Genomic DNA, 27277 nt, shown 5'->3' on the forward strand with positions numbered 1-27277 from the left:
TTTAGGGTTCATAAATGGTCCTCAAGATTAAAATCCTTCTATAAATTATTTTTTCATTTATAAATAATTTTAAAAAGAAAACCAAAATTTTATGAATTTTAAATTTTTTTAAAAAAAATTCGTAAGGACCATTTGTGATAAGTGTGTAAACCTCAGGGATTTTTTGTGATATATATGTATGCCACGATAGCAAACTAACAGAGTTTTTGACAGACCCTAACGTCAGGGACCATTTGTGATTGCACATACTAACTTTGAGGACCATAAGTGACACAAAAAAACATTAAGGATGCAATCTGATAGTTTCGTAAACCTCAGGGATGTTTTGTGATAATAAGCCTTATAAATATGACCTCTTCAAGGAGAAAAATACACAGAAAATTCCCACAAACAAATATTCTCTCATAGTTTTCATATTTCAGCAAAAAAGTCCCTCTTGACAACGAAGAGAATGAGCGACGCCTAAAATCAGCCCATTGAAACTACCAACAGCCTGAAGTTACCCTCACCGACGTAGGGGAACCACTCAGGGATGTCATTTTCACAGAGAAAAACACCAATTTCTCCACACAGATTCCAACCCTACACCAAGTGGAGCAAGATTTGTAAGACTAATATAAAACAAATACATGCACATATTTGTGTGCATGGGACATGACAGAGAGAGAGAGAGTGAGGGTACCTGTAATAACATGTTACTAGGGTTAGCAGTGATACTGTTGCACCCTTCCATTTCCAGGTAAATCCACGTACTTTCTGAGCCGATGTTCGAAATCTCAATGAGTTTAGGACAATAATTAAGAGATATCTCCTCCAAACTTATCATTTCTGATAAATTTCCGGTTGTAACCAATTCGGTGCAATAATTCGCAATCAGTTCCCTCAAGTTTGATGGTAATTCTGGGATTGCATGGAGGTTGGTGCAATCATCCAAAAAAAGAGCTCCAAGCTTGGAAAGGCCACTGAGGCTTGGTAAGCTCTGGAAACTATTACCAGTTAGACATAAAGATTCCATATGAGGTAGACTCCAAACGTCCTTAGGTATTGAATCATCTGTTAAATTGCAATATGCAAGATTCAATGCTTTTAAAGAGTTTAGGCCTTGTAATGAAGGAAGCAATAAGTCAGGTGATTTAGGAATTTTTCCTGCCAATACCCAAGACCAAAAGAAACAAGGAATTGAGTCAGATGGCAACCCTTTCAGGCCACATAGAGAAAAATATCTCAGGTTCTTCAGTCTTACTATTGCAGATAGTACTTCCCTTATGGATGTATTGTCTGCGAGAAGAGTTATCAATGACACCATCTCTCCCAAGTCTTCAGCCAAGTTTCCAAGTCTTGGACAGCCAGACAGAACAAGAAATGCAACGGATTTTGAGTGATATAAGCTCCTGGGGAGATCCTTAAGCAGTTTGCAGTCTTTCAAATTTACAAGAACAAGTTTTTCAAGATGGCCAATAGATTGGTGAACCTCGGACAAACTTGTACAGTCTTTGAGTATCAATTGCTCGAGATTTCAGAATTTTGAAAAGTTTGGTTATTGCGTTAGGCCATGGAAATGACTGAGATTAAGAATCTTCAACTTCACAAGCACCTGTTAGACAAACCGAAAAGAATTTTGAAATCAAAATCCAACTAAAAGAGCAAAGAAAGCATGATGTTGGTATGTACATAACCAAAAGGAAATAATAATTGGTAATTTGGATGAGCTATATGTACCCCAGCATCTTTCCGAAGATGTGTGAGGTTGCTATACTGCAGATCAATAGCAACTAGGTTTTGTTGATCAAAGTCGTTTGGATATGTACTTGTAGGCTCCAGTGAGCTGTACATAGTTGAGCTGGAGAAATCTTAGTCTCTGCATTTTTGTAAATGCATCTGCACTGAAACTAACCTTCTCAGAGCTGCGGACATTTAGAATGAGTCCTTCAACTTCTTTAGGTCCCTGTTTTAAAAGTACAAATTACTAATAAAAATAGAGCTTACTTATATGTTTTCAACACACAATTTGATTGGAAAAGTTTAAAGTTCTTGCAGAGATCGGATACATCTTTATTATTCCACAATCTACTACGTTTTCCAAGCTCCTTAGGGAATTGTTCACAGACAATTTTTCTTCCCATGTCTAGGAGAAAATCATGCATCATCAACTTGTTTCTTTGACTAACAGTTACAAGGCACCGTTCAAGGAGGACACTCATTCCTATTTCTGCCGAAAAGCCACAACCATCCAATATTTGGTTGACATAGTTCACGTCCGTGCCAATAGAGAAACAACATACAAAGGAATATATCCCTCTCGTTATCATCATTTAGCCCATCAAAGCTCATTCTAATTCCTGAATTGGGCGATGAGAAATTCTTTTCAATTTCGATAACGCACTTTCCCACTCTAGTATGCTTCTTCCAACAAGAAATGAACCTAGAACTTCTAGTGCTAGTGGTAGACCTCCACAGTAAGCAACTACACTTTTTGATAGTTCATAATATTCTTCATGAGGCTAACTATTTTTAAAGGCATGCCAACTGAAGAGCTCAAGAGCTTCTGCTTCATTCATTACTGGAGCCAGATGTATCGCATCCACTTCAAGTTGGTTCAGCAAATGTTCATCTCTTCTTGTTACAATGATTCTACTTCCTGAACCAAACCAATCACGGTTTCCAGCTATTGCATTTAGTTGGTCCAGTCGGTCTATATCATCGATTATGACAAGTACCCTCTTACATGGAAGTCTTTCTTTTATCACATTGATCCTTCTATCAATAGTATCTACCTTTAGCTTGGTTGGTTTCAAGATATCCGAAAGGAGTTGCTCTTGCAGGTGAGCTAGACCATTAGGTTGCTTTGCAGTTTCACTAACGTTTGCAAGGAAACTTTTACCTTCAAAGCTTTCGTAAAAGTTGTTATAGATGGCTTTTGCGACTGTTGATTTTACCCATTCCACCGGTCCCCAAAATTCCGATCATGCGAAAATCATCTAATCCAACATAAAAAAAGGTAGCTCATATCTCTCACGTGAGAATTTAATCCAACTGGATAGGCTACTTCAAAAAAGTATGTGCTGTTAAGCTGTCCACTAATTTTGTCAACAATTTTCTAATAAACTTTGCTTCATGTCTGCGATTATACTCAGAAACAGAAGACTCATTAAGTATACAAGACTAAATTGAACTAGTAACCTACTTATTACCCCAATACATTGGTTAGTGTGAACAAGATTTGGCTACTATTCCTCTCTGTACAAGCACTTATATTTCAGCTTACTCAGAAATTGAATAATGAATAGTCAAATTCTTCAAACACCATTAAATTTTTGATAAAATCTATCAAAAAAACAGAACAATAAAAGGAGAAAGCAATGGATATAGAGTTAGAGAGTCAGAGGAAAAGGATTATAGGATTGTAGATTATACGTACATAATAGGCATACTAACAAGGGTAATAGCAGAAATTAATCATTGTCCAAAGAGATTAGCAATATTTACCCATCAGCAGTGCTTCTAAGATCCCAGCCAGACAAAGTTGCAGCTTCAGTAAGAGCAGATCTCCACCTCTGTACCTTATCCATATCTAACAGGAAGCGGTCCTCGTGTTTCATGAATGCTTCTCCAAACCAACCAGTCTGCTTCCTTACATCTGAAGGATCAACATCATAGAATATTGGGAAAGCCATTTGCCCTGGTGTTCTTTTACACTCCATGATCTTCACAAGCTCCTCAAGACCCCAACTGGAAGCTGCATATCTCCTTGAGAAGACGATGACAGAGATCCTAGACCCTAGGATTGCCTGGACCAGTTCAGCTGTTTTTTTTTTATGTCGAAAGACTAGTTCAGCTGCTATATCTTCCCCTTTTTCAAGTTCATCATCGTCGATAAAGACGTTGAATCCAGCCTCTTTTAATGCCATGTGGAGGTGGCCCATGAAGTTGTTGCGTGTGTCTTCACCTCTGAAGCTCAAGAACACATCATACATCCACTGTTTTGAGGAGGATGAGGATGAAGAGAAAGCTTCAAGGGCTGTCCTAGTACCCATTGCTATGTCCAGCAGTGGTTCTGATCAGAACTTCAGTAATGAAAGAACATGTCTTATCGATATTACTTTTTTATTTCTTCCTCTTTTCTTAATAAACATTTTAAATACTAACATTCCACAAGTTCTAACATGCAAATGACGATCCAATTGTTTAGTTATCTAATTAAAAGTCAACGGTTTTATTTAAACATGTTAGAATAATAACGAATATCTTTGGAAGCATAAGTTGTTCTGGCTTTTCTTTTTCCCCTGAGAAAACTGAAAACCAAAAGTCCAGATACAAACCCCCAATACTCAGTCCAGTACAAACAAGAAAACCAACATGGATAATTCACAACAAACACAGAATGATTGTTTGCAGTCCATTTCTTACTATTTTGAGAAACTCTACAGCTGTCATTCTTAGCTGTCTTAGTCCTTTCTGCTGTAATGATTTCTAGCCTAGGTGTAAGAATCATAGCCTCCAATGACCTTGAATGGCTGGAGATGAGTCCTTGTGTCCTAGTTTTTAGGATCGATTTTTTGGCAGCTTGTGTCATGCATATAGAGTGTTTTTGGCTCTGATGCAATACTAAGAAATATAGACTGAAACATTCTCTTCTCTTTGAGTTTTTTCCTCTCTGCATACGTTTCATAAAAAGGTTTATTTTGTTCAGTAGATCTGTCAACAAAAACCAGCAAGCTAAATACAAAATTCTAACATGGTATCAGAACTCCTAATTTGATTTCTGAGAAGGGGCGTGAGCTGTGAGAAAGGGGTTTTTCCTGAAATCTCTATAAGGGATAAAGGTTGCTCTTTTTATTGTGTGGTTCATTGAGATTCATATCAAAATGGTGGAATCAGGATCTGCAGGTGGAGATTTACGAACTCCACAGTTCAATGGTTCAAACTATGATTATTGGTCAGTAAAAATGGAGACTATTCTCATAGCATATGATCTATGGGATGCAGTGGAGATTGGAATACAATCACAGCCGATTATTGAGCAGGAAGCAGGCTCTGAAGGTATTGAAGATGAAGAGAGTGAGGCTGAGCAAATTCCAGTGGAAGCACCTACTATCTCCAGCGAAGATAAGATCAAAAATGCCAAGGCTTTGAGTCTTATTCAAGGAGCACTAACAGATGAACTCTTTCCACGCATCAGAAATGAGAAGACTGCAAAAGGTGCTTGGGAAATTCTAAGAAGTGAGTTCAGAGGAGATAAAAAGGTAAGAGCTGTGAAACTACAAGCTATTAGAGCTGATTTTGAATATTTGAGAATGAATGATGTTGAATCTCTGGATGACTACTTGACTCGATTTTTTGAAACTGTAAACAACCTGAAATCTCTAGGAGAAGATGTAACAGAGAAAAGGATTGTTCAAAAATTGTTGATGAGTCTAAGTAGGAGGTACAAGTCCATAGTGTCAATCATTGAAGAAACCAGAGACCTTGACACTATTAGAGTTGAAGAAATTCTTGCATCTGTCAAAGTCTATGATAAGAGAGAGGATCTACATGATGAAAGGGATAAATTGGCAGGAACTGAGAAAGCTTTTAGCAGTCTTAGAGTTGGAAATAATCAAGCTTCTAGAGCTAACAAAAGTTCTTAGGGAAAGCAAAATCAAAAATGGCAAGGACAGAACAAAAAGGGTTCAAATTGGTCTCAAGGTGGAAACTTTAACAACAATAATGGCTCAAATTGGAATAATGGCTCTGGAGGGAATTGGAACAACAGTTTCAATTCACAAAACAAGCAAGGAAGTAGCAGTCAAGGAGGTGTGAAACCACAGTGCCAAGTCTGTCAGAAGTTTCATTTTGGAGTGTGCAGGCACAAAGGCAAACCTAGATGTGGAAAATGCAATAGGTTTGGTCATTTAACTAAGGACTGTGATAATGGCAAACAAGTTGCAAACTGTGCAAAGGAGGAAGAGGTAACCACAGGAACAATGTTCTATGCTTGTCATGCAAGTTCAATTGCATCAAGCAAGTATGTGTGGCTTGTTGACAGTGCTTGCAGCAACCACATGACCTCTCAAGAGTCCTTGTTGATCAATCTTGATAAATCAGTGACCTGCAAAGTGAAAATGGGCACTGGTGATCTGGTTCAAGCCACAGGAAAAGGGACACTTGTAGTTGAGACAAGAAGAGGGAGACGATATATAAATGAGGTGCTGTTAGTCCCTGGTCTAGATGAGAATTTGTTAAGTATAGGACAAATGATGGAGCATGGGTACTACATTCTATTTGGAGGAACTATGCATTAATATGTGATGACAGCAGCCTTGACAATGTTGTTGCCAAAGTAGCAATGGCTGGAAATAGATGCTTTCCATTGTCTATGGAATCTATCTGCTCAATGGGAATGAAAGCAGCAGTACAAGAAGATCCATGGATTTGGCATAGAAGATTGGGGCATTTGAATTTTGCAAGCATGAAAAAAATGCAGCAAACACAAATGGTGTTAGGCTTACCTGATTTCTCAAAAAAAGAAGGAGTATGTGAAGGCTGTGTGCATGGTAAAAGCCACAGAGAACCATTTGAGAATGAGAAGCCTTGGAGAGCTAAGAATCCACTTAAGTTGATACACACGGATGTATGTGGTCCAATGCAAAATGAGTCCATTGGAGGAAATAAATACTTCATCACATTCATTGATGACTATTCAAGAATGTGTTGGGTATATTTTCTCATAAACAAGTCAAGTGTGATAAGCGTGTTCAAAAAGTTCAAAGTTTTTGTTGAGCTACAAAGTGGATTCAATTTAAAGAAACTAAGAAGTGACAGAGGTGGAGAATACACTTCACATGAATTCCTTGAGTATTGCAATGATCTTGGCATGGAGAGGCAATTGACTATTGCCTACTCACCTCAGCAAAATGGGATTGCTGAAAGAAGAAACATAACCATTTGTGAAATGGCAAGATCAATGATGACTGAGAAGAAAATCTCTGTAAAGTTCTGGGCTGAAGCAGTTGGTACTGCTGTGTATCTACAAAACAGGTGCTATACCACTTCAGCTACAGACAAAACTCCATTTGAAGCTTTCACAGGAAGAAAACCAGGTGTAAAACACCTGAGAGTGTTTGGAAGTATCTGTTACAGCCACATTCCATCAAACCTTAGACAGAAGTTTGATGACAAAGCAAGCAAAGGAATTTTTATGGGTTATGGCAGCTGTGAGAAGGGTTACAGGATCTATAATCTCCAAACTGAGAAGATCATACTCTCTAGAAGTGTTGTTTTTGATGAGAACAAATCCTGGAATTGGGAAAGCAAGCAAGATGAAACTGTCCATGTGACTCCCATCTTTGAAAATGGAGGTTCTGAGATAACTGAACCAGAAGGAACCTTTCATGAAACTCATAGCATTGCTTCACCAAATCTGAATCAATTAATCTCAGATGATGAACATGTCTCTAAAAGCAATGGTAGTGGTACCAGTCAAGGGTCAACTCCAAGCAATACACCAGTAAAGCTGAAAAGTTTGGAGGACATTTATACAAGATGTCACATGACCATTATTGAACCTGAAACTTATTATGAAGCTGTTGAAGACAAAGCATGGAAGGAAGCAATGGATGCTGAGATTGAAACTATTGAAAAGAATGGAACTTGGGAGCTAGTGGAAAGGCCTACAGATAAACCAGTCATAGGAGTCAAATGGGTATTCAAAACCAAGCTGAATCTTGATGGAACAGTTCAAAAACACAAGGCTAGGCTTGTAGCTAAAGGGTATGCTCAGAAACCTGGTATTGATTACAATGAAACCTTTGCCCTTGTGGCAAGGTTAGATACAATTAGAACTTTGATTGCACTTGCAGCACAAAAGGGTTGGAAGTTGTTCCAATTAGATGTTAAGTCAGCCTTCTTGAATGGAGTACTTGAGGAGGAGGTTTACACTGAGCAACCAGAGGGGTTTGAAGTGAAAACAGCAAGTCATAAGGTCTATAAATTGAAGAAGGCTCTCTATGGTTTGAAGCAGGCTCCCAGAGCTTGGTACAGTGAAATTGACACCTATCTAACTAGCTGCAATTTCAAAAGAAGCACCAGTGAGGCCACCTTATATACCAGAACTGATGAAGAAGGAAAACTGATCATTGTCTCTATATATGTTGATGATATAGTTTATACTGGAAACAGTAATGCTTTGCTTAGTGAGTTTAAAAGGGACATGATGCAGAAGTATGAAATGACTGATTTAGGACTCCTACATCATTTCTTGGGAATGGGAGTTCTACAAACTGAAAATGGGGTGTTTATTCATCAAAGCAAGTATGCAAAGTCCTTGCTTGTGAAGTTTGGTCTCGAGGATTGTAAGTCAGTAACAATTCCTCTACCCACTGGTGAGAAACTAAAGAAAGTTGATGGAAGTCAGTTGGCTAATGAAGGTTTGTTTAGAAAAATTGTTGGCAGCCTGTTGTATCTGACTGCAACCAGGCCTGATATAATGTTTGCAGCCAGTTTGTTATCAAGATTCATGCATAGCCCTACAAAGAAGCACATGGGAATTGCAAAAAGGGTTCTCAGATACATTCAAGGCACTCTCAGCTATGGCATTGAATTTACAAGGGACATGAATGTTGTTCTGATTGGTTTTTGTGACTCTGATTGGGCTGGCAGTGAAGATGACAGTAGAAGCACATCTGGATATGCATTCAGTTTTGCTAGTAGAGCTTTTTCATGGGCTTCAGTCAAGCAAAACACAATTGCATTGTCAACTGCAGAAGCATAATACGTCTCAGTAGCTGAGGCAACTGCTCAAGCTATCTGGCTAAGGTTTGTGTTGGATGATTTTGGTGAAATGCAACCTGATGCAACACCATTGTTTTGTGACAACATGTCAGCAATATCAATGGTCAAAAACCTTGTTTTCCATCAGAAAACAAGGCACATAAACCGAAGGTATCATTTCATAAGGGAAGCTTTACAAGAAGGGGTGATTGACATGAGATTCTGCAGAATTGAAGAACAGTTGGCAGACATTTTTACAAAAGCTCTGCCCAAAGATCGATTCAATTATTTGAGGTTGAAGCTTGGAGTTAAACCAGTAAGCAGCTTAGGAGAGGCTGTTGAGAGTTAAGTTGCATACTAGTCTTGAATCAAGCTGCAGATGTTAATCCTGTAGATTGACAGTGAAGAGGATGAAGAATTGAAGGAGCTGAAGAACTTTCCTGTTATAGTAATAGCTGTTATAGGATATGTCCAACGGCTAGTTTTCTTACTATTTTGAGAAACTCTATAGCTGTCATTCTTAGCTGTCTTAGTCCTTTCTGCTGTAACGATTTCTAGCCTAGGTGTAAGAATCATAGCCTCCAATGATCTTGAATGGCTGGAGATGAGTCCTTGTGTCCTAGTTTTTAGGATCTGTTTTTTTTCGCAGCTTGTGTCATGCATATAGTGTGTTTTTGGCTCTGATGCAATATATGAAAAAAAAAAAATAGACTGAAACATCCTCATTCTCTCTGAGTTTTTCTCCCCTCTGCATACGTTGCTTACAAAAGGTTTTATTTTGTTATGTAAATCAGTCACTAAAAAACCAGCAAGCTAAATACCAAATTCTAACATATTATGCAAACATGACAACTAAGCACGCTAGAATTGGAACTTGTCCTAATGCCTTCATGTTTGTAGTTGTTCTCATGGTTGATAGTTTGGCTGAAGTGTCTGTTGCTTCAGACCTATGTCTTGTTGTGGCCTGAAATAGAGAAGCACCGAGAGTCTGTGTTTGCTCTGTTCTTTCTCTTTTGCTATTCTATTTGATTGTGTCTTGGACCAGTTTTTAAGGGCCTTTGATGGCTTCAAAGTCTTAGAGTTCCTTAAACAAGGCGAAAGACAAGTCTCGGCATTTCTCCACATACTTGATTCTTCTGATGCAAAAGGTGGGCAGTCATATTTGAATGAAAAAGTTTGTTCTAGTCTGAATTCTTAGCTCAACATCATCCATACAATAAAGTTGAAGTGGATGACTTTAAAATCCCAGGGTTTAAACTTTTCTTCTAACTTGAAAGCATCCAAAATTCTCAAGGATTTCGGATTGGTGATGATGCATTTCACTAGTAATTTGAAAGAAATGTTTTGAGTCCCCTCCACATATTTCGAAGACGCTCCAGAAATCCTGCGTTTAAGTTAATGAATGAGGCACTGAAGCTGCAGTTATAGCTGCCACAATTCTGACGCGGAGTTGTCTTTCTAGTCCGCATCAGATAAAAATTTACTGGTGTTCAATCTGCCTGTATGCTGATTTATTGAGTGTTGTGTTCATGTCCCGGGAGCTACGCATGAAAACTAAGCAAGCTAGACGTTTATGATGAATTCCCAAATCTTTAACTTGCATTCTGGATGATTTATTTTTATTCTATGTTTTTTTTCCTTCAAAAAAATTAATAGTAAAGATCCATCAGTTATTCTGCATCTTCACGCACGATCATTCATCATGGTTCACTCTTATTTTTATTTTCTTTCTGCAATTAGCAAATATTCTTTATCTTCTCAAAGAAAAAAATACTTGTCCTAATCCAATATAAAGCAGATGATTCTATAATGACAGAGAAACAGCGTGCTTAAGAAGCTAACATCACATCAAACCCTTGGAGGATTGAGGCATCAGGGCATCAATAAGTTCATGCTCCTGAAACAGTATGATGAATTCTCATTGAAAATCGGCTTCTCACTAAATGTAGTTGACTAAGAATTCTCATTGTAATCTCAAATCAATAAACCTCTAGGGCAGTCCCTGAAATTTAATTGTCATTACTTTCTGATGCAGGAGTATAGGGGTGGATCAAGATAGATATTTACCATTTAATTAGTTATTTCATGATATATTGTTATTTTCTTATTTAGGTAGTTTTAGGATATCTTTTATTATTAATATGTGCTTTTATAATTAATTAGTTTACTTTTGGACCAAGTAGCCTTGGTGCCCAAGTCTTGTAAAGCCTATGAATAAGGCTAAGGTAATAGTTGTAGGAATATATGTTGATGATTAATAAAATAGTTTATTTGTGGCATGGATTTGCTACGATATATGTGAGTTTGCACTAGTCCTAGATTTCAGTGCTCGTGTATGTGGTTGGTGACCTGTGTTCGGATCCCGATCCCCATGAATGAATTTGCTACGATATATGTGAGTTTGCACTAACCCTAGATTTCGGTGCTCGTGTATGTGGTTGGTAACCTGTGTCCTGACCCTGATCCCCATCAATTGGTATCAGAGCTATGGCTAAAGATTTGCTTTATCGAGGAGGTTTTTGGATGGAGGGTCGTGTTAACAACTACAACGACATGGAGGAAATTAGGAGGATGCTACGGCAACTTACGGAACGCATTGCTCGCATTGAAGCTCGAACCCATATAGGTAAGAGTTCTGACGGGGAGGGATGTGTGAACCCTTATCTAAACTGAGTAGCTAGCATCGACACTCTAAGCCGTGGGAGTCTCGACGGGGAGTACGAGGGAGATAACCCTTTTCATTATTGCGCTCCGCTATGTGAGTCAAGTGAAGAGGGGCACGGTTATTCTCATTCTGTCTTTGAAGGTATAAATGAATTTGATAATTTTGGTGCATCTTGTTATTCATCAAAGTTATTAAATTTGGATTTACCTCCAATATTTGATCCTTGCAATTGTGAAAATTGCAATGAAAATTGTTTGGGTGTTCAAAGCAATTTTGATAAGCAATTTATTGACCAGAACAGTGAAGAGATGAGAATTGAGAAAACTTTCGAAGATATTATTGATTTTATGGGTATTAATATTTTCACTTGGAAGGTTGCCAAAAATCTGGTTGATTTTGTCAATCGGTTGAAGATTCTAGAGAGAAACATTTGCATTGTTAGAAGGAGTTAGAAGATGCCAAGAATAACTAAACATTCCAAATATCTTTTTATTTGGAAAGGAAGATTTCAATTGGATGCTAAAAGATCCAGAATTAATATGAAGCAATTGAAGATTCTACTCGGATTTTCCTCAATCAAAGGCTTGAATTCGAGGACGAATTCTTTCCAACCATAGGAGTCTGATGCAGGAGCATAGTGGTGGATCAAGATAGATATTTAACATTTAATTAGTTATTTCATGATATATTGTTATTTTCTTATTTAGGTAGTTTTAGGATATCTTTTATTATTTATGTGTGATTTTATAATTAATTAGTTTACTTTTGGACCAAGTAGCCTTGGTGCCCAAGTCTTGTAAAACCTATAAATAAGGCTAATGTAATAGTTGTAGGGGGACATGTTGATGATTAATAAAATAGTTTATTTGTGGCATGGATTTGCTACGATACATGTGAGTTTGCACTAGCCCTAGATTTCGGTGCTCGTGTATGTGGTTGGTGACCTGTGTCCGGATCCCGATCCCGATCCCCATCAATGGATTTACACAGGTCACCAACCACATACACAAGCACCGAAATCTAGGGCTAGTGTAAACTCACATATATCGTAGCAAATCCATTGCCACAAATAAACTATTTTATTAATCATCAACATATCCCCCTACAACTATTACATTAGCCTTATTTATAGGTTTTACAAGACTTGGGCACCAAGGTTACTTGGTCCAAAAGTAAACTAGTTAATTATAAAATCACACATAAATAATAAAAGATATCTTAAAACTACCTAAATAAGAAAATAACAATATATCATGAAAGAAACTAATTAAATGTTAAATATCTATCTTGATCCACCACTATGCTCCTGCATCAGACTCCCATGGTTGGAAAGAATTCGTCCTCGAATTCAAGCCTTTGATTGAGGAAAATCCGAGTAGAATCTTCAATTGCTTCATATTAATTCTGGATCTTTTAGCATCCAATTGAAATCTTCCTTTCCAAATAAAAAGATATTTGGAATGTTTAGTTATTCTTGGCATCTTCTAACTCCTTCTAACAATGCAAATGTTTCTCTCTAGAATCTTCAACCGATTGACAAAATCAACCAGATTTTTGGCAACCTTCCAAGTGAAAATATTAATACCCATAAAATCAATAATATCTTCGAAAGTTTTCTCAATTCTCATCTCTTCACTGTTCTGGTCAATAAATTGCTTATCAAAATTGCTTTGAACACCCAAACAATTTTCATTGCAATTTTCACAATTGCAAGGATCAAATATTGGAGGTAAATCCAAATTTAATAACTTTGATGAATAACAAGATGCACCAAAATTATCAAATTCATTTATACCTTCAAAGACAGAATGAGAATAACCGTGCCCCTCTTCACTTGACTCACATAGCGGAGCGCAATAATGAAAAGGGTTATCTCCCTCGTACTCCCCGTCGAGACTCCCACGGCTTAGAGTGTCGATGCTAGCTACTCAGTTTAGATAAGGGTTCACACATCCCTCCCCGTCAGAACTCTTACCTATATGGGTTCGAGCTTCAATGCGAGCAATGCGTTCCGTAAGTTGCCGTAGCATCCTCCTAATTTCCTCCATGTCATTGTAGTTGTTAACACGACCCTCCATCCAAAAACCTCCCTGATAAAGCAGATCTTGAGCTATAGCTCTAATACCAATTGATGGGGATCAGGGTCAGGACACAGGTCACCAACCACATACACGAGCACCGAAATCTAGGGTTAGTGCAAACTCACATATATCGTAGCAAATCCATTGACAAGACTGGACCCAAATTCCGCTAGGGAATCCGAGCTGGATCCTATGCGTGTCCGACACCTGGCGGATGTCGAGCACGAATGACCTAATTGCCCTTCTATACAAAGCACGATAAAATAATAAGGTTGACTTCTACCGAAAAATCGGCAGAGTCTCCTTTGTAATTGGGTCAATACCAAAACAGTTCCACCTGCCAAACAAGTACATATATATACAACCAACTGCCAGCATACGTATATATACATTCCAGCAGTTACAGTCTAAGTCTAGGGCAAAATATCAGAGCGACTACTAAGAATTTACAAAGGAGTCAATCCTTTTACAAAACAAAAGTCCTACATCAAAAAGAAAAGCGTGAAAGGTGGAAAACGGCCCCGTGGTGGATCCTTGTGCACGCCTACTACCTGGGGGCACAAAACATTAAAAAGGATGAGTGGACCCAAAAACAAAGTTTAGAAAATAGCATATAAACATACTAACCCCACTGTAAAAATAATTATACAAACTAAATTAGTCTATTTATTTCTAAAATCAATGCACTCATATAATTATACATGTATATAAGCCAAGCATACTCACGGTCAACATTAAAAGGCATTGAAAACAGTTTAAAACTACCACCTAGGTGTACCCCTTATTTCCGTCAATTCCTTGCATCACCATGGGTGATATGTACTCGCAGGTCTCAGTTGACAGGACCCAAACCAAATTCCGCTTTGGAATTCGAGTTGAACCCTGTGCGTGTCCGACACTTGGCAAATGTCGGGCACAAATGACATATTTGCCCTTTTAATTGAAATTTTAACCTTGACTCCTACCGAAATTTCGGCAGAGTCTCCCCTATACTTCGTTCAATCCCAAAACTTACACCTGTCAAAACGAGCGCAAGTATCCAAACCACCAACAACCAGCACTTCAACAAACATGCCAAAAGTTCCAATCTCACTTTAGGGCAATATCAGAGCAGTCTAATAGTATAAAGGTAAGTTAATTGTTTTACACACCATCGCTTTTGTACCAAGAAGGAGCGGAAGTCAAGAAGGCCCGGTGGTGGATATCATGTGCACGCTACAGCCTGGGGGCGCAAAACAGTTGAAAATGTGAGTGGACAAAAATAAAGGTTCATAAAATATCTAAGAATATACTAACCCCCCTTTTGTAAAAATATAGTTGAGTAAAACTAAATATCTAAACTCCCCTGAAGCAGATTAAAACTAACGCAGTTACATATCTATATCATTATGTGCAATCGTATTCAAGAACAATAAAACTTGTATGAAAGCATTGAAATTCAAAATTTGCATAAAAATACTGAATTCAAACCTGCATAAAAGCAATGTACTCAAAACTTGATTCAAAGCACTGTAATCAATCAAAACTACCACTCGGATGTACCCCTGTAATTCCATCAATTCCCCTGGCAGGTGTCGGCGACACACAGTCTATCCAAGCCGCAAACTGGCAGGATTCAGGGGACTATAGTCAGCCTGATCCGCTGGCAGGTTTCGGTGACACAAAGTCAACTCGAGCCGCTCTGGAAGGATTCAGGGGACCGTAGTCAGCCTGATCCGCAATCCTGGCAGGTCTCGGGACACCAAGTCAGCCGAGCCGCAAATCTTGGCACTCACGGTCCGAGCGTTTTCGAAACTCGTGAAGCAAATGTCAAGTGCACTGACGAAACTGAAAATAGACTGGATGTCCGTAGACATCGATCTATCTGAGGGTAATCACCATAACTGGGTACATGGTGGTCTTAAAATAAACTATTTTTAGAAAAATCTGAAAATATAACTGAAATCTACAACTATGCTGCTATCTTATCTGATACAAGTCTTAAACTCTGTTTTCTATACCCTTTTAGCATGTGCAACTAAGCAGCATAGAAATACCGAAATATTACTGCATAGATTATGCTCGGAAAACATTCAATAAAACTTATTCAAGATCAAATAATGAAATTCATTCACATAAACTCATTTATAAAATCATTTATATAAACTCATTTATAGAAAATCATTTATGAAAGAAAAGTCCACTCACTCCTAGTCCGAGCTAGCTAAACCCTCTGAAGGTCTCTCCTGCGGGCCTGCCTGGTCCCGGGTGCCTGGGTCGACCAACAAGAATATTTAATTAATAACATTGCTCGGTACAAGTTTTTAAGTAAAACCCTGACCCCCGACTTCTAAAAGTGCGTGCACTAACTTCAAAGTCATTTTCCTGCCCACTTAGGTATTTCAGATATTTAAAATCGTCTGAAAAGACTCGAGACTTTACTAAGCGATAAACTTCCACATTGGTCGATACGGAATCCTGTGGGGTCCACGACCTCCAATTACTAGTCTGAGAGTTCCTTTAAGTTCCTCACATATCAGGAATCAAGTCCTGCAAGTTTGGTCTAAAACTGACGATCGGATTGATCACGATCGTGAAATTATACAATTTCCAAACCCTAGCCCTAGGGTTCGCAATTTCGGAGGATCCGGGACTCCGATTCACAATCCGTCGAATCCTACATGATTCTGAAATTATCTGGAATAGCATATCTGAAATTGAGCGCGATCCAACGGTTCAACAATACCGAACCCGGAAATCGCACAATATGAAAATTCCGTTCGGGGCTCAAACGGTATCCAAATTGAGATCCGCGAAATCCCACGCGCTCGTGACAACATAAGGATGGCAACAAGACACAGTGCCACTGCACTACGATCACCCACGCGCCCCAGCACGCGCCGGCAGCGATGGGTGTCTAAAGCGATTTCGGCTCGCCGGAAAAACTTCAACCCACGGCTCCAAACTCCTACCCTAGGTAAAACAACATATTTGGAGCCACTTTTGTTCTTGGACCTACCTCAAAAAGTGGCTTGAAGTGGCCGAAAACGGAGGCCGAATATCAGCTGAAAGTTCAAGCTCAAAAATCCGATAGCTACACTACGAATCGATCTAATCCTACCCAACAGGCAGCTAGAACAGCTCGAGAGGTTCAAGATCCATACCTGGGTCGACGGAAATGGTGGCCGGAGGAGGGAGATCGGAGGCTCTGAAGTTTCAGTGAGTTCCCGTCGTTTTTCTGCATTTTTCGGCCAGCACAGGCCGTGCCGCCGGCGGGGAAGGGTCGGGAAAAGTAGGGGACTCGACGACGGTTCGATCGCCACCGGTCCCGTGGCCGGTGGTGCCCTGTGATGGCTCCGGCGATCCCTGGAAGGCGACGGCCCGTCTGCGCGCGCGGGGAGAGAGAGAGAAGGCTGAACGGTTTTTATCGATCCAACTTCGAAATATTTACGGTTGTGCCACTGAAACTCTTTTGACCATAACTCTCTCGTTAAAACTCCGATTCGGGCCCACTACGTGTCTATGAACTCATTTCACCGTGCTCTATGCAACGATTTAAGTGGAATTGTCAAATTCCTTCTCGATCAAAAAGTCACCTTTTTCTTAATAAAATATTACGAGGGCAAAATTGTCTTTTCGCAAAATAAAATATTCCTTAATTATGAATTTTTGGTTTGGGTTATTAGATCAGTGACACAAGGTCAGTCCGAGCCGTAACTCGCAGGATTCAAGGGACCGTAGTCCACCTGATCCGCATTACTCACTCCACCCGAGTTCGAGTACCAAAGAACTCGTGGGAAAACTGTCAAGCATGCTGACTAAACCGAAGGCAACACCTGTATATCTGGGTCCCTAAGGTGGTTTAGGAAAATATAAAGTTTCTGAAGAAAATCTGTTGAATAACTGAATTTCTGTAACCTCTAAAATTCTGCTGCCATTTATCTGATAATTAACTAGAATTTCTTTTCCTATATCCTTTAAAGGGTATTCCACTCGGCAGCATGCAAAATAAAATATTCAAAATCATAGAACAGCTTATAACACTAATCTTTGAATAAAATTTATTCAATATCAAATACTGTAACTGAAACTGAACTACTTAAATTCATTTATAAAAACAAAGAGTCCACTCACTGGTAGTTCGTGCTCGCTGGACCTCTTGAAGGTCCCTTCCACTGGTCAACTGGTGCATGGGTGCTTGATTCAATGACCATAATATTCTATTAATACAATATAGGATTAATTTAAAAACTCTGACCCCCTGCCCCTAGAAGTACGTGCGTCAGATTAAAGTTATTCCTATGCCCATAAAAGTTTTCCTTCCACTTGGAATAGTTTAGCAGTAACTTGGGACTCAGAAGCGTTAAGGTCCCAAAAAGTCAACCCGGGACCCCACGGGTCCATGACCTCGCAATTATGATCCGGGAGCCTCTAGAAGTTCCAATCTACTTAGGACACATGTCCCGAGGGTTTGGTCTGGATTGGACGGTCGGATTGATCATGATTGTACAATCGCACGATTTCTAAACCCTAGCCCTAGGGTTCGCTATTTCGGAGTATCCGGAACTCCGATTCACGATCCGTCGAATCCTAAAGAATCCTAGAATGGTCTAAATTAAATATCTGAAACTGATTACGATCCAACGGCTCAACCATATTGAACCCGAAAATCGCACAATATGTAAAATCTGTTCGAGGCTCAAACGGTATCCAAATTGAGATCCGTGAATTCCTACGCGCTCGTGACAACTTAAGGATCTCATCGAGACACAGTGCCACTTCACTACCCTGGCCCACGCGCCGCCACACTCGCCGGCAGCGCTGGGTGCCCAAAGCGATTACTCATTGCCGAAAAATCTCAAAACTGCAACTCCAAACTCCTACCCTAGGTATAACACCCTATTTGGAGCCACTTTTGTTCTTGGACCTACCCCAAACACTGACCGAAAGTGGCCGGAATCGAGATCCCAAAACCGGCCAAATTCCAATTTGAAAATCAAGCTACCTACGTTCAAAATCGATGCCATCCTACCCAACCATCAGTTAGAGCATGGAAAATAGGTAGAAATCCATATCTTACTCGTCCAATTTGGAGGATAAATGAGAGAGAACGAGTGGTTTGAAAATTCGAGAAAAACCACCGGATTTTCTGTAATTTCCGGCAATACTTGCCGTTGCTGGTGGCGGGCTTGGCTGGGGTTGGACGCGGGAGACCAGCCGGTTATTTTGGGACCAACACCACCTCGATTGGTGGCCGGAGGAAGCGGTGGGGGCGGAAAACCGCTGCTGCAGTATTGACAGGGAGGAGGCGCGAGAGAGAGAGAGAGAGAGAGAGAGAGAGAGAGAGAGAGAGAGAGAGAGAGAGAGAGAGAGAATGAGGTTTTTAAAATTCGAACTTTTTAAATTACCATTTTGCCCCTCGTAGTATTTTAACCGTATTTTCTTCGTTAAAGCTCCAATTCGAGCCCACTTTGTGTCTACGGACTCATTTCGTCGTGCTCTACGCAACGGTGTGTGTGGAATTGTCAAATTCCTTCTTGGTCAAAAAGTCAACTTTTCTTTAATAAATTATTCCAAAGGCAAAATTGTCTTTTCCTCTTAATAATTGAATAATTAAATATGAAGTTATGTTTGGGTTATTACATCCATGCACAAATAAACTATTTTATTAATCATCAACATATCCCCCCACAACTATTACATTAGCCTTATTTATAGGCTTTACAAGACTTGGGCACTAAGGCTACTTGGTCCAAAAGTAAACTAATTAATTATAAAATTGCACATAAATAATAAAAGATATTCTAAAACTACCTAAATAAGAAAATAACAATATATCATGAAATAACTAATTAAATGGTAAATATCTATCTTGATCCACCCCTATGGTCCTGCATCACTTTCTTTTGCCTTCGATTCTGAGACATCTCGATAATTCTGATAGATATAGGAAAGAAAGCCCCAGATTGCCAACAACATCGCCATCACCTTCACCCCGTCCATCTTATCGTGGAAAAATATTACAGCAAGAATGGGAACAAGAGGCAGAGCCAAGGTACTGATGACATTGGAGAACAGAGAAGACACTTCAAAAATCAACCCCAACAAACCCACAGAGGAAATTTGCCATGTCACAGCAGTCCAAAGCAGAGTCATTATATAAGAGACCCTTCCTTGCTTGTATTCCTTCATCTCACTTTCCAAACCCTTCCATTCCCCACTTGCAAAAAGTCCAACTACACAACCACATGTTGCAAAAAATGATGGGTATATTTGCATGTTCAAAACAGTCGAAAATGTCTCCGATTTTATAACCTTCTGGAACGAAAGTTGTACCAGGGAAAGGTACAATGAGTAAGTAGCAGAGGCACCAAGTGTGCATAGGAAACCAGTCACATACTTTCCTTTGGGGATATTATTGGTATTGTTTTCGGAGTCTGCATTGATTGCGAGAAGCGATGCAGACATGGTAACAAGAACTAAAGAGTTGAGTATAAAAGGAGTGAACTTTTGGGAATTAAGAAAGAAGGAGAAAAATGCATTGAAGGCCAATTGAGTTGCACATAGTAAAGAGTAAGTGGAGACTGGGAGATACAGAAGGCCATACGAATACATCATGTTGTCTCCGGTCAAGAGTAGACCGAACGCGAGGTAGAGCAAGGTAAGGGTAGAGAGCTTTGGTATTTTGGTTGCAGAGGAAGTAGTGCTGTGAACAGGGTTTGTGGTCAACTTGGTTGATGATGGGAAAAAACAGAGGAGAGGAAGAAGAATTGGGAAGCCTGCTGATTGAACAAACGTTGCCATCCATTTGCTATTGCCACCTTTGTCATAGTATAGTCTTCCCAAGAGGGTGGCTGCAGATTGGCCTGTGAGAAGAAAGAGGATGTAGATGATCACCCGAAGCCACCACCTGTAATTGGGAAGCTTCTGCCCGTTGGGAGAAGAATGTAGGCTGGTTTCTCTAGCTGAATCTGGTCTCGGATTCTCAACTGGTTAAAAGAACACATTTACATTATACATAGAAGTAGGTATTGGAAAACTATTTGAACACAATTTATCAAACACTTGATGAACATAGACAATATCATATTTACTGCAGAAAGCTCAATCAGCCTAGGCATGCTGATGAAAATCGAAAATCGTCTTTTTAAGCAAACTAACCTCTGGATTGCAGTTCCAGCTCTTGGGTGTTCATCTTCAAGATTCAAAGAATGAAAAACAATAATTTAGCGGATGAAGGTTGTTACACCGCGCAGCCATGAACTGGCTTGGCTAACATTTTATCCCTCGTTTGTTTCACCCGGTTCTAATTTTAAGCAACCAGCCCCACCCATGCTCCCCACAACCACCGACCCCAAAAGCGGCAGCCACAACCAGCAGCCACAACCACCAGACACGACCACCAGCCACAGCCACCCTAGAAGGAGAAGACAAAATAGAAGAGGAAGAGAAGAGAGAAGAGAGAAGATAAAATTTTCGAAAAAAAAGAGGAGAAGGAGAAGACAGAAGAAGAAGAGAGAATTTTTGAAAAAAAAATAAGAGAAGGAGAAGACAGAATAGAAGAGGAAGAAGAGAAAATTTCTGAAAAAAAAAGAAGAAGAGAAAAGTAGGCAGAAGAAGAAAATGAAAGAGATGCAGAGAAGAAGAAGAAAAAAGAAGAAGCAGAGAGAGACAAGGAAGAAGAGGAGGTTGGGGAACGAGAGAGAAGAAAAGTCAAAAAATTATTTAAAAAATTTAGTCTTAGTCCAATCAAACATGCACCTAACGCAGTATAAATGTTATCCAGTCAAAGCAATTAAGACAATCCCAATATTTAGTCGGTACCAAACGACCCATAAAGTCTTATGATATATGCATGTATAACACTACTGTTAAAATGGTCAAAATTGGCTAGCTTTATGTCTAAATTAGAAACTAATGTCCAAATGGTGTAGGATTCGTGTAAGTAACAAAGTCTTATATATCAAGAACAATGTGAACGGAGTTGTATTATTCATTCTCTCATGCTCATGGTGTCAAGCGGGGATCTCCATGTCACGTGCATGTATATCGACATCGTCCGTACGTAACACATGACATATTTTAACTCGGCTCCAAATTATGCAGAATTTTCGTTGTTCAAATTATGTACAAATTAAATATCTATAATGTTTAAAGAAGCATGTGGATACACAAAAAGGTTTAAAGTTGCAATACTGGCTTGAATGTTGTGTTTTAATTGACTTGCTGCTTATGTTGATGTTTTGGCTTTCGGATTTTCCTGGTTTTTGCTTTTATTTTCTCATATTCATTGAAAGAATTTTTCTGATTGCTACCGAAGCTTCATGTAGATTTGTTTCATCCTCTTTAATAAAAATGAAAACAAAGAACACTAATCTTCATAGAGGTTATCCTTGTCGGCATTTATTTTTTCCATTGAAAATAATTTCAGTGCCGGTAATCATAGTAATTAATTTTTGTATTAGAAATATAAATAAAATTGGCAGCTAATGAAGTGATTAATTTTGTAGCTAATTACAAGAAAACAATATAAGAGACAAAAGAGCCAAATTGTAGAAATTAGTAAATTAAGCTAAAAGGATAATCCTGGGAGAACTTCTTAGAAAATCACTTCGGAGTGCTTCCTAAAAAAGCACATAGCATGTGTTTTCTCCAAAAAGCACTTCTATGACCCAAAAACACTTCTACATTTTTCTGTCAAAAGTTGTCATAAAGTGGTTTTAGCCCTTTCAAAAGCACTCCCAAAGCCTTTAGCTAAATCAGTTATTTGACTCTTTTCAGCTTATACTAAGAGGATTCTATTTTCTTTAATTTTGCGGCCCTGCTTTGTGGATTATTTAAGTTGCAATACTACCTTGAATGTTATTATGTTTTGTGCTGTAATGAGGTATGTAATTTTAATTGACTTGCTGCTTATGTTGATGTTTTGGTTTCCAATTTTACTGGTTGTTTGATTTTATTTTCTCATTTTCAATGAAGGAATTCTTCTGATGCTACCAAGGCTCCATGTACATTTATTTCATCCTCTTCTATTATTTTGATACAAATGATATTGTACATTTATTTAATCTAAACTACGAGGTGCATCATTTGAACTCAGGTGCAAAGTGAAGAGCACATCTACTCTAAACAACTTAGCTAAGTTCATGCCTGCATACTCTTCAATAAAAAAGAAAAAATAATAATAATAATCTTGGTACAGATTAGCCTTGCTGCTAATATGGTGATTTTCCAGCTAATAGAAAGGAAAAATGGAAAACAGTGAATTTTAAAACTTGGATAACGCTAATCCAAGTGCCAGTAATAATAGTAATTAATTTTGTGTTATAAATATAAATTTAAAATTGGCAGATAATATATTGATTAATTTTGTAGCTAACCACATGGAAAAAAAAAAAAAAGAGTTTTTCTACTTAAACCCTACAGTTCTCTTTGTTCATCCTAATATTTAAATTATTAAGCTCTTAAGTTTTATTATTGTGTAAAAAGATAAAAAAGGTCATCCAACTTAATACTTAACCCTAATACATCTATACACACCCCACCACTCTTCATGTTTGATGATGGTAACTTACATATCAATTTAACTGTCAACATTTCTCTTTCAAAACCTCCTAGTTCATTCTCAAATTTTGTTTAAATAATAATAAAATAATACGGCTACACATTTGACAACAATGTTTTTATCTCTTTAAGTAATGTGAGATTGAGGTGAACTTAGAGTGGTGAGGGGCAAGACAACGGGGTGTGGGGTGTGAGGTTGATGAGTTTTATTTTATTTTATTTTTTCTGCTGAGTGTGTATTTGAGGGTGATTTGGGAAGATAGTGAGGTTTTCTTAGAAATTGTGAAAATTTGAATTAGAAGTTGGGGTGAACTTAGAGCATGGGGTGAACAAAGAGAAGTGTGGGGTTTAAATAGAAAAACTCAAAAACATATAAGAGAGAAAAGAGCCAAATTGTAGAAATTAGTAGAATAAGCTAAAAAGATAATTCTGGTGCCAGGAGTTGAACCTAGGATCTCAACCTTAGATAATTTAATGAGCTACACCAGATGCTGTTGTTAATTTGGATATACTAATATATTTATATCCCAATTTTAGAAGGAAAAAAAGAAGATCAAAACTAGCGAACTACATAAATTAGTAAATTAATCTATTTATTATATATAGACTTTGGAACCCAAAATTTGGCTGACCACCTTCCCCAAAATTTGGTTCCAATTTTACTTGTGCATGCAAATCCTTTGAAAATACCTGTAGGATATCTATATATGCATGGAGAAGGTTAAACAAGGTAATTCGAATTTTTTGCAATAAATAATGATCAACCTTTGAAGTAGGATTGATATGAGTTATCAATCCTAAGATGTGCAAAGCTTAAAATAAAAGAACACGCAGAGAATTATTTTACGTGGTAAAACCCACCTCTGGGGAAAATCCACGGGACTCCTCAGTCCAACTAAACCCACTATAGAACGATGATTACAAGAAGTACTCACACACTTATCCTAGACTCATTCTAGATAATGTTTACCGACTTCTTCGTAACTCAACTTCTGTCACGGGATGATCTTTGACACTCCTTATATTGAACACAATACTGGTCACGATTGCTTCAAGCTCGCCGGAGTTCTTCCGACTCTCCTTATGTTGAATCCAATACTGGTCACAATCGATTCAAGCTCACAGGAGAAAGACCGCCACAAAGATCTTGGTGCTCTCTACCATATGAGTTACTGACATGCATATGAATGCAATATGAATGATTAAAGTGTTTGATAAATCACTAAGTAAACATAAAACACTTGATGATTTACCTCAAATAAATGCACAGCAGCTTTTTCCTCAGAATTCTATATGCTGCACACAAAATATCAAAAGCTGTAACAACCAAGGAAAGGCATCCTTCTTTTATTCAAGGCGTTCTATGCCTAGTCAGATGGCATCCCACGAGTACCAAACCCACTTCAATTAAGACTCCTAAACCTGATGCAATATGAACACCCCTAAACCTATTCAACTATGACTATTTGTTATGATTCAAAATTGGCACAGGATGAAAAACGTCAAAAGACATTAAGACCACTAATACAAATCAATTCGTCAACTTATGCAAGGATTGTTATTCAAGATAACAATCTTTATCAAAGAGACCAATTAGGTATCAATATAATATTTTAACTTAAATCAAAATAGAGTTTAACTAGGAAAGTAATCTCAAGATATAAAATATAATCCTATTAAAACAGCAGTAGCCACAGATACTATTCTCAATCAACAAGGGCAAAATGTAGTATGCGTTTATGTAGCTATCGGTCAAAAAGCATCTTCTGTGGCTCAGGTGGTGACTGCTTTACAGGAAAGGGGAGCAATGGAATACACTATTGTGGTAGCTGAAACGGCGGACTCCCCTGCTACATTACAATACCTTGCTCCTTATACAGGAGCAGCTCTGGCTGAATTTTTTATGTATCGTGAACAACACACTTCAATCATTTATGACGATCCCTCCAAACAAGCGCAGGCTTATCGCCAAATGTCTCTTCTATTACGAAGACCGCCGGGCCGCGAAGCTTATCCGGGAGATGTTTTTTATTTACATTCACGCCTTTTGGAAAGAGCCGCTAAATCAAGTTCTCGTTTAGGTGAAGGAAGTATGACTGCTTTACCAATAGTTGAGACCCAATCGGGAGATGTTTCGGCTTATATTCCTACTAATGTAATTTCCATTACAGATGGACAAATATTCTTATCTGCCGATTTATTTAATGCTGGAATCAGACCGGCCATTAATGTGGGTATTTCTGTTTCCAGGGTAGGATCCGCAGCTCAAATTAAAGCCATGAAACAAGTAGCTGGCAAATCAAAGTTGGAATTGGCACAATTTGCAGAATTAGAAGCCTTTGCACAATTCGCTTCTGATCTCGATAAAGCTACTCAGAATCAATTGGCAAGAGGTCAGCGATTACGTGAGTTGCTCAAACAATCTCAATCATCTCCCCTTTCGGTGGAAGAACAGATACTGACTATTTATACCGGAACGAACGGTTATCTTGATTCATTAGAAATCGGACAGGTAAGGAAATTTCTTGTTGAGTTACGTACTTACTTAAAAACGAATAAACCTCAGTTCCAAGAAATCATATCATCTACCAAGACATTTACCGACGAAGCGGAAGCCCTTTTGAAAGAAGCTATTCAGGAACAGATGGAACGTTTTCTACTTCAGGAACAAGTATAAAGAAATACTTTGAATCTTCATCAATCTTAATTTAATTATAAAATTATAATCTTTATATAAATCTTTAGAATTTAAAATATTATATAATCATTATTATTATATAATCTTTTAATCTTTATATTATCTTTATAATTTATAATATATATAATATATTTTATATTATGACTTGATATTATAATATCATGACTTTAACAAGTCATTTAAAAAATTATTAATTTATCTATAAATTATATAAATATATTTTTTTATAATATCTTTATATAAACTAATAAACTAAAATCTTTAGAATATATAAGAATATATATTAATTATTTAATTTAAATTTATATGTAATTAAATTAATATGTAATAAGAGCGTTTCTTATTCAAGTCATTCAAAATATATTTCTTGACATAGAAATCTAAAAAAAAAATACATATGGAAATAAATTGCGTCCAATAGGATTTGAACCTATACCAAAGGTTTAGAAGACCTCTGTCCTATCCATTAGACAATGGACGCTTTTCATTCCAATTTTAATATTTCTTGTTCGGAAAAATAAATGATGCATTATATTAATTCAATTTTTAATTAATTTTTAATTAAAAATTGAATTAATATAAATCTTAAAATATTTAATAAAAATAAGATATAAGATAAAGTAAAAGCGGGTAGCGGGAATCGAACCCGCATCGTTAGCTTGGAAGGCTAGGGGTTATAGTCGACGTTGATTCATCATTTTTAACGTCTCTAATTCAAAACTGAACGTGAAACTTTGGTTTCATTCGGCTCCTTTATGTAAGATGGATAAATTCCCAGATTAAGACATGAACGAAATAAAAAACAATTCCACCCATAACATCTATGTCAGCTTTTCTGTCTGAATGTATTCAGAACAACCCGCTTTCTAGACGATCCCTAATAGAAAAGAGGGGGATTATAAAAATCTTTCTAGTTACTTCGTTCTCTATTTCTATTTGAGAGAATCCTTAGGAAAAGCATTTTGTTTCCACCGAGCTAAAACAATTTGTCAATGTCTATAGTAAACCAAAGTCATTGTTTAATAGCTATTTTGCTTCAATTTACCTACATACAAATTCTAAATTAAAGATTTAGTTACGATTAGAAATACACCCTCTATCTTTATCCATGGATCCTTTATTTATACTTATTAATTTAGAACTTATCCATTTAGAATAGAAGTATTGATCCAATAAAAAAAATTATGTTTCGTAATCTCATAATCCAATTTTTCAACTTTTCATTGATTCTTGGATACAAATCACGAGAATGTATATTATTCCTCGAATTTTTCATTGAGAGGTAAAGGATTAAATCCTTTTAAGAAATAAAGTTTTTGATCGGAATGGAATATTAATCAAACCGAAAGACCCCTTAACTATTAAGGGATTATAGAACGAATCACACTTTTACCACTAAACTATACCCGCTACAATCCGATTATTGTATATAAATGAACCTTTTGTCGAACAATAAAACAATAAAATTGGTCGTAATAAAAAGTCAAAGTTAAAAGAAAAGATAGGATTGTTGGAATAAAAAAAATCACAAAATTGGAACGT

General features: G+C 37.7%; 2 protein-coding genes, 1 non-coding gene and 1 pseudogene across 3 annotated transcripts; 1 reads left to right on the forward strand and 3 right to left on the reverse strand.

Moving 5' to 3' along the window:
• Window positions 1-468: 468 nt before the first annotated feature.
• Window positions 469-4034, reverse strand: LOC117628878 (annotated as a pseudogene).
• Window positions 4035-19121: 15087 nt separating this feature from the next.
• LOC117627932 (probable purine permease 11) lies at window positions 19122-20985 on the reverse strand. The gene is made up of 2 exons (XM_034360251.1): window positions 20635-20985; window positions 19122-20462 (listed from the first exon to the last, which is right to left on the reverse strand). Exons 1-2 carry the CDS (start codon window positions 20666-20668, stop codon window positions 19357-19359), a joined length of 1140 nt encoding a protein of 379 aa, XP_034216142.1. The 5' UTR covers window positions 20669-20985; the 3' UTR covers window positions 19122-19356.
• Window positions 20986-24039: 3054 nt separating this feature from the next.
• On the forward strand, window positions 24040-25901 carry LOC117628879 (ATP synthase subunit alpha, chloroplastic-like). Its single transcript, XM_034361430.1, has 2 exons — window positions 24040-24187; window positions 24696-25901. Exons 1-2 carry the CDS (start codon window positions 24040-24042, stop codon window positions 25712-25714), a joined length of 1167 nt encoding a protein of 388 aa, XP_034217321.1. The 3' UTR covers window positions 25715-25901.
• Window positions 25902-26144: 243 nt separating this feature from the next.
• On the reverse strand, window positions 26145-26216 carry TRNAR-UCU. The gene has a single exon. It is a non-coding gene; the product is annotated as a tRNA-Arg (tRNA).
• Between the last annotated feature and the right edge of the window lie 1061 nt (window positions 26217-27277).

The sequence above is a fragment of the Prunus dulcis genome, chromosome 5, assembly GCF_902201215.1.
Source record: "Prunus dulcis chromosome 5, ALMONDv2, whole genome shotgun sequence".
In the NCBI taxonomy this organism is placed as follows: Eukaryota; Viridiplantae; Streptophyta; class Magnoliopsida; order Rosales; family Rosaceae; genus Prunus; species Prunus dulcis.

Bases quoted from the DNA above. Each gene is read 5' to 3' on its own strand.
- LOC117628879 (XM_034361430.1), top strand. From the start codon at position 24,040: ATGATCTTTGACACTCCTTATATTGAACACAATACTGGTCACGATTGC. The intron at 24,188-24,695 runs GTGCTCTCTACC...AGTAATCTCAAG, and splicing joins AGACCGCCACAAAGATCTTG to ATATAAAATATAATCCTATT.
- LOC117627932 (XM_034360251.1), bottom strand. From the start codon at position 20,668: ATGAACACCCAAGAGCTGGAACTGCAATCCAGAG. The intron at 20,463-20,634 runs GTTAGTTTGCTT...TCTTTTAACCAG, and splicing joins GCTGGAACTGCAATCCAGAG to TTGAGAATCCGAGACCAGAT.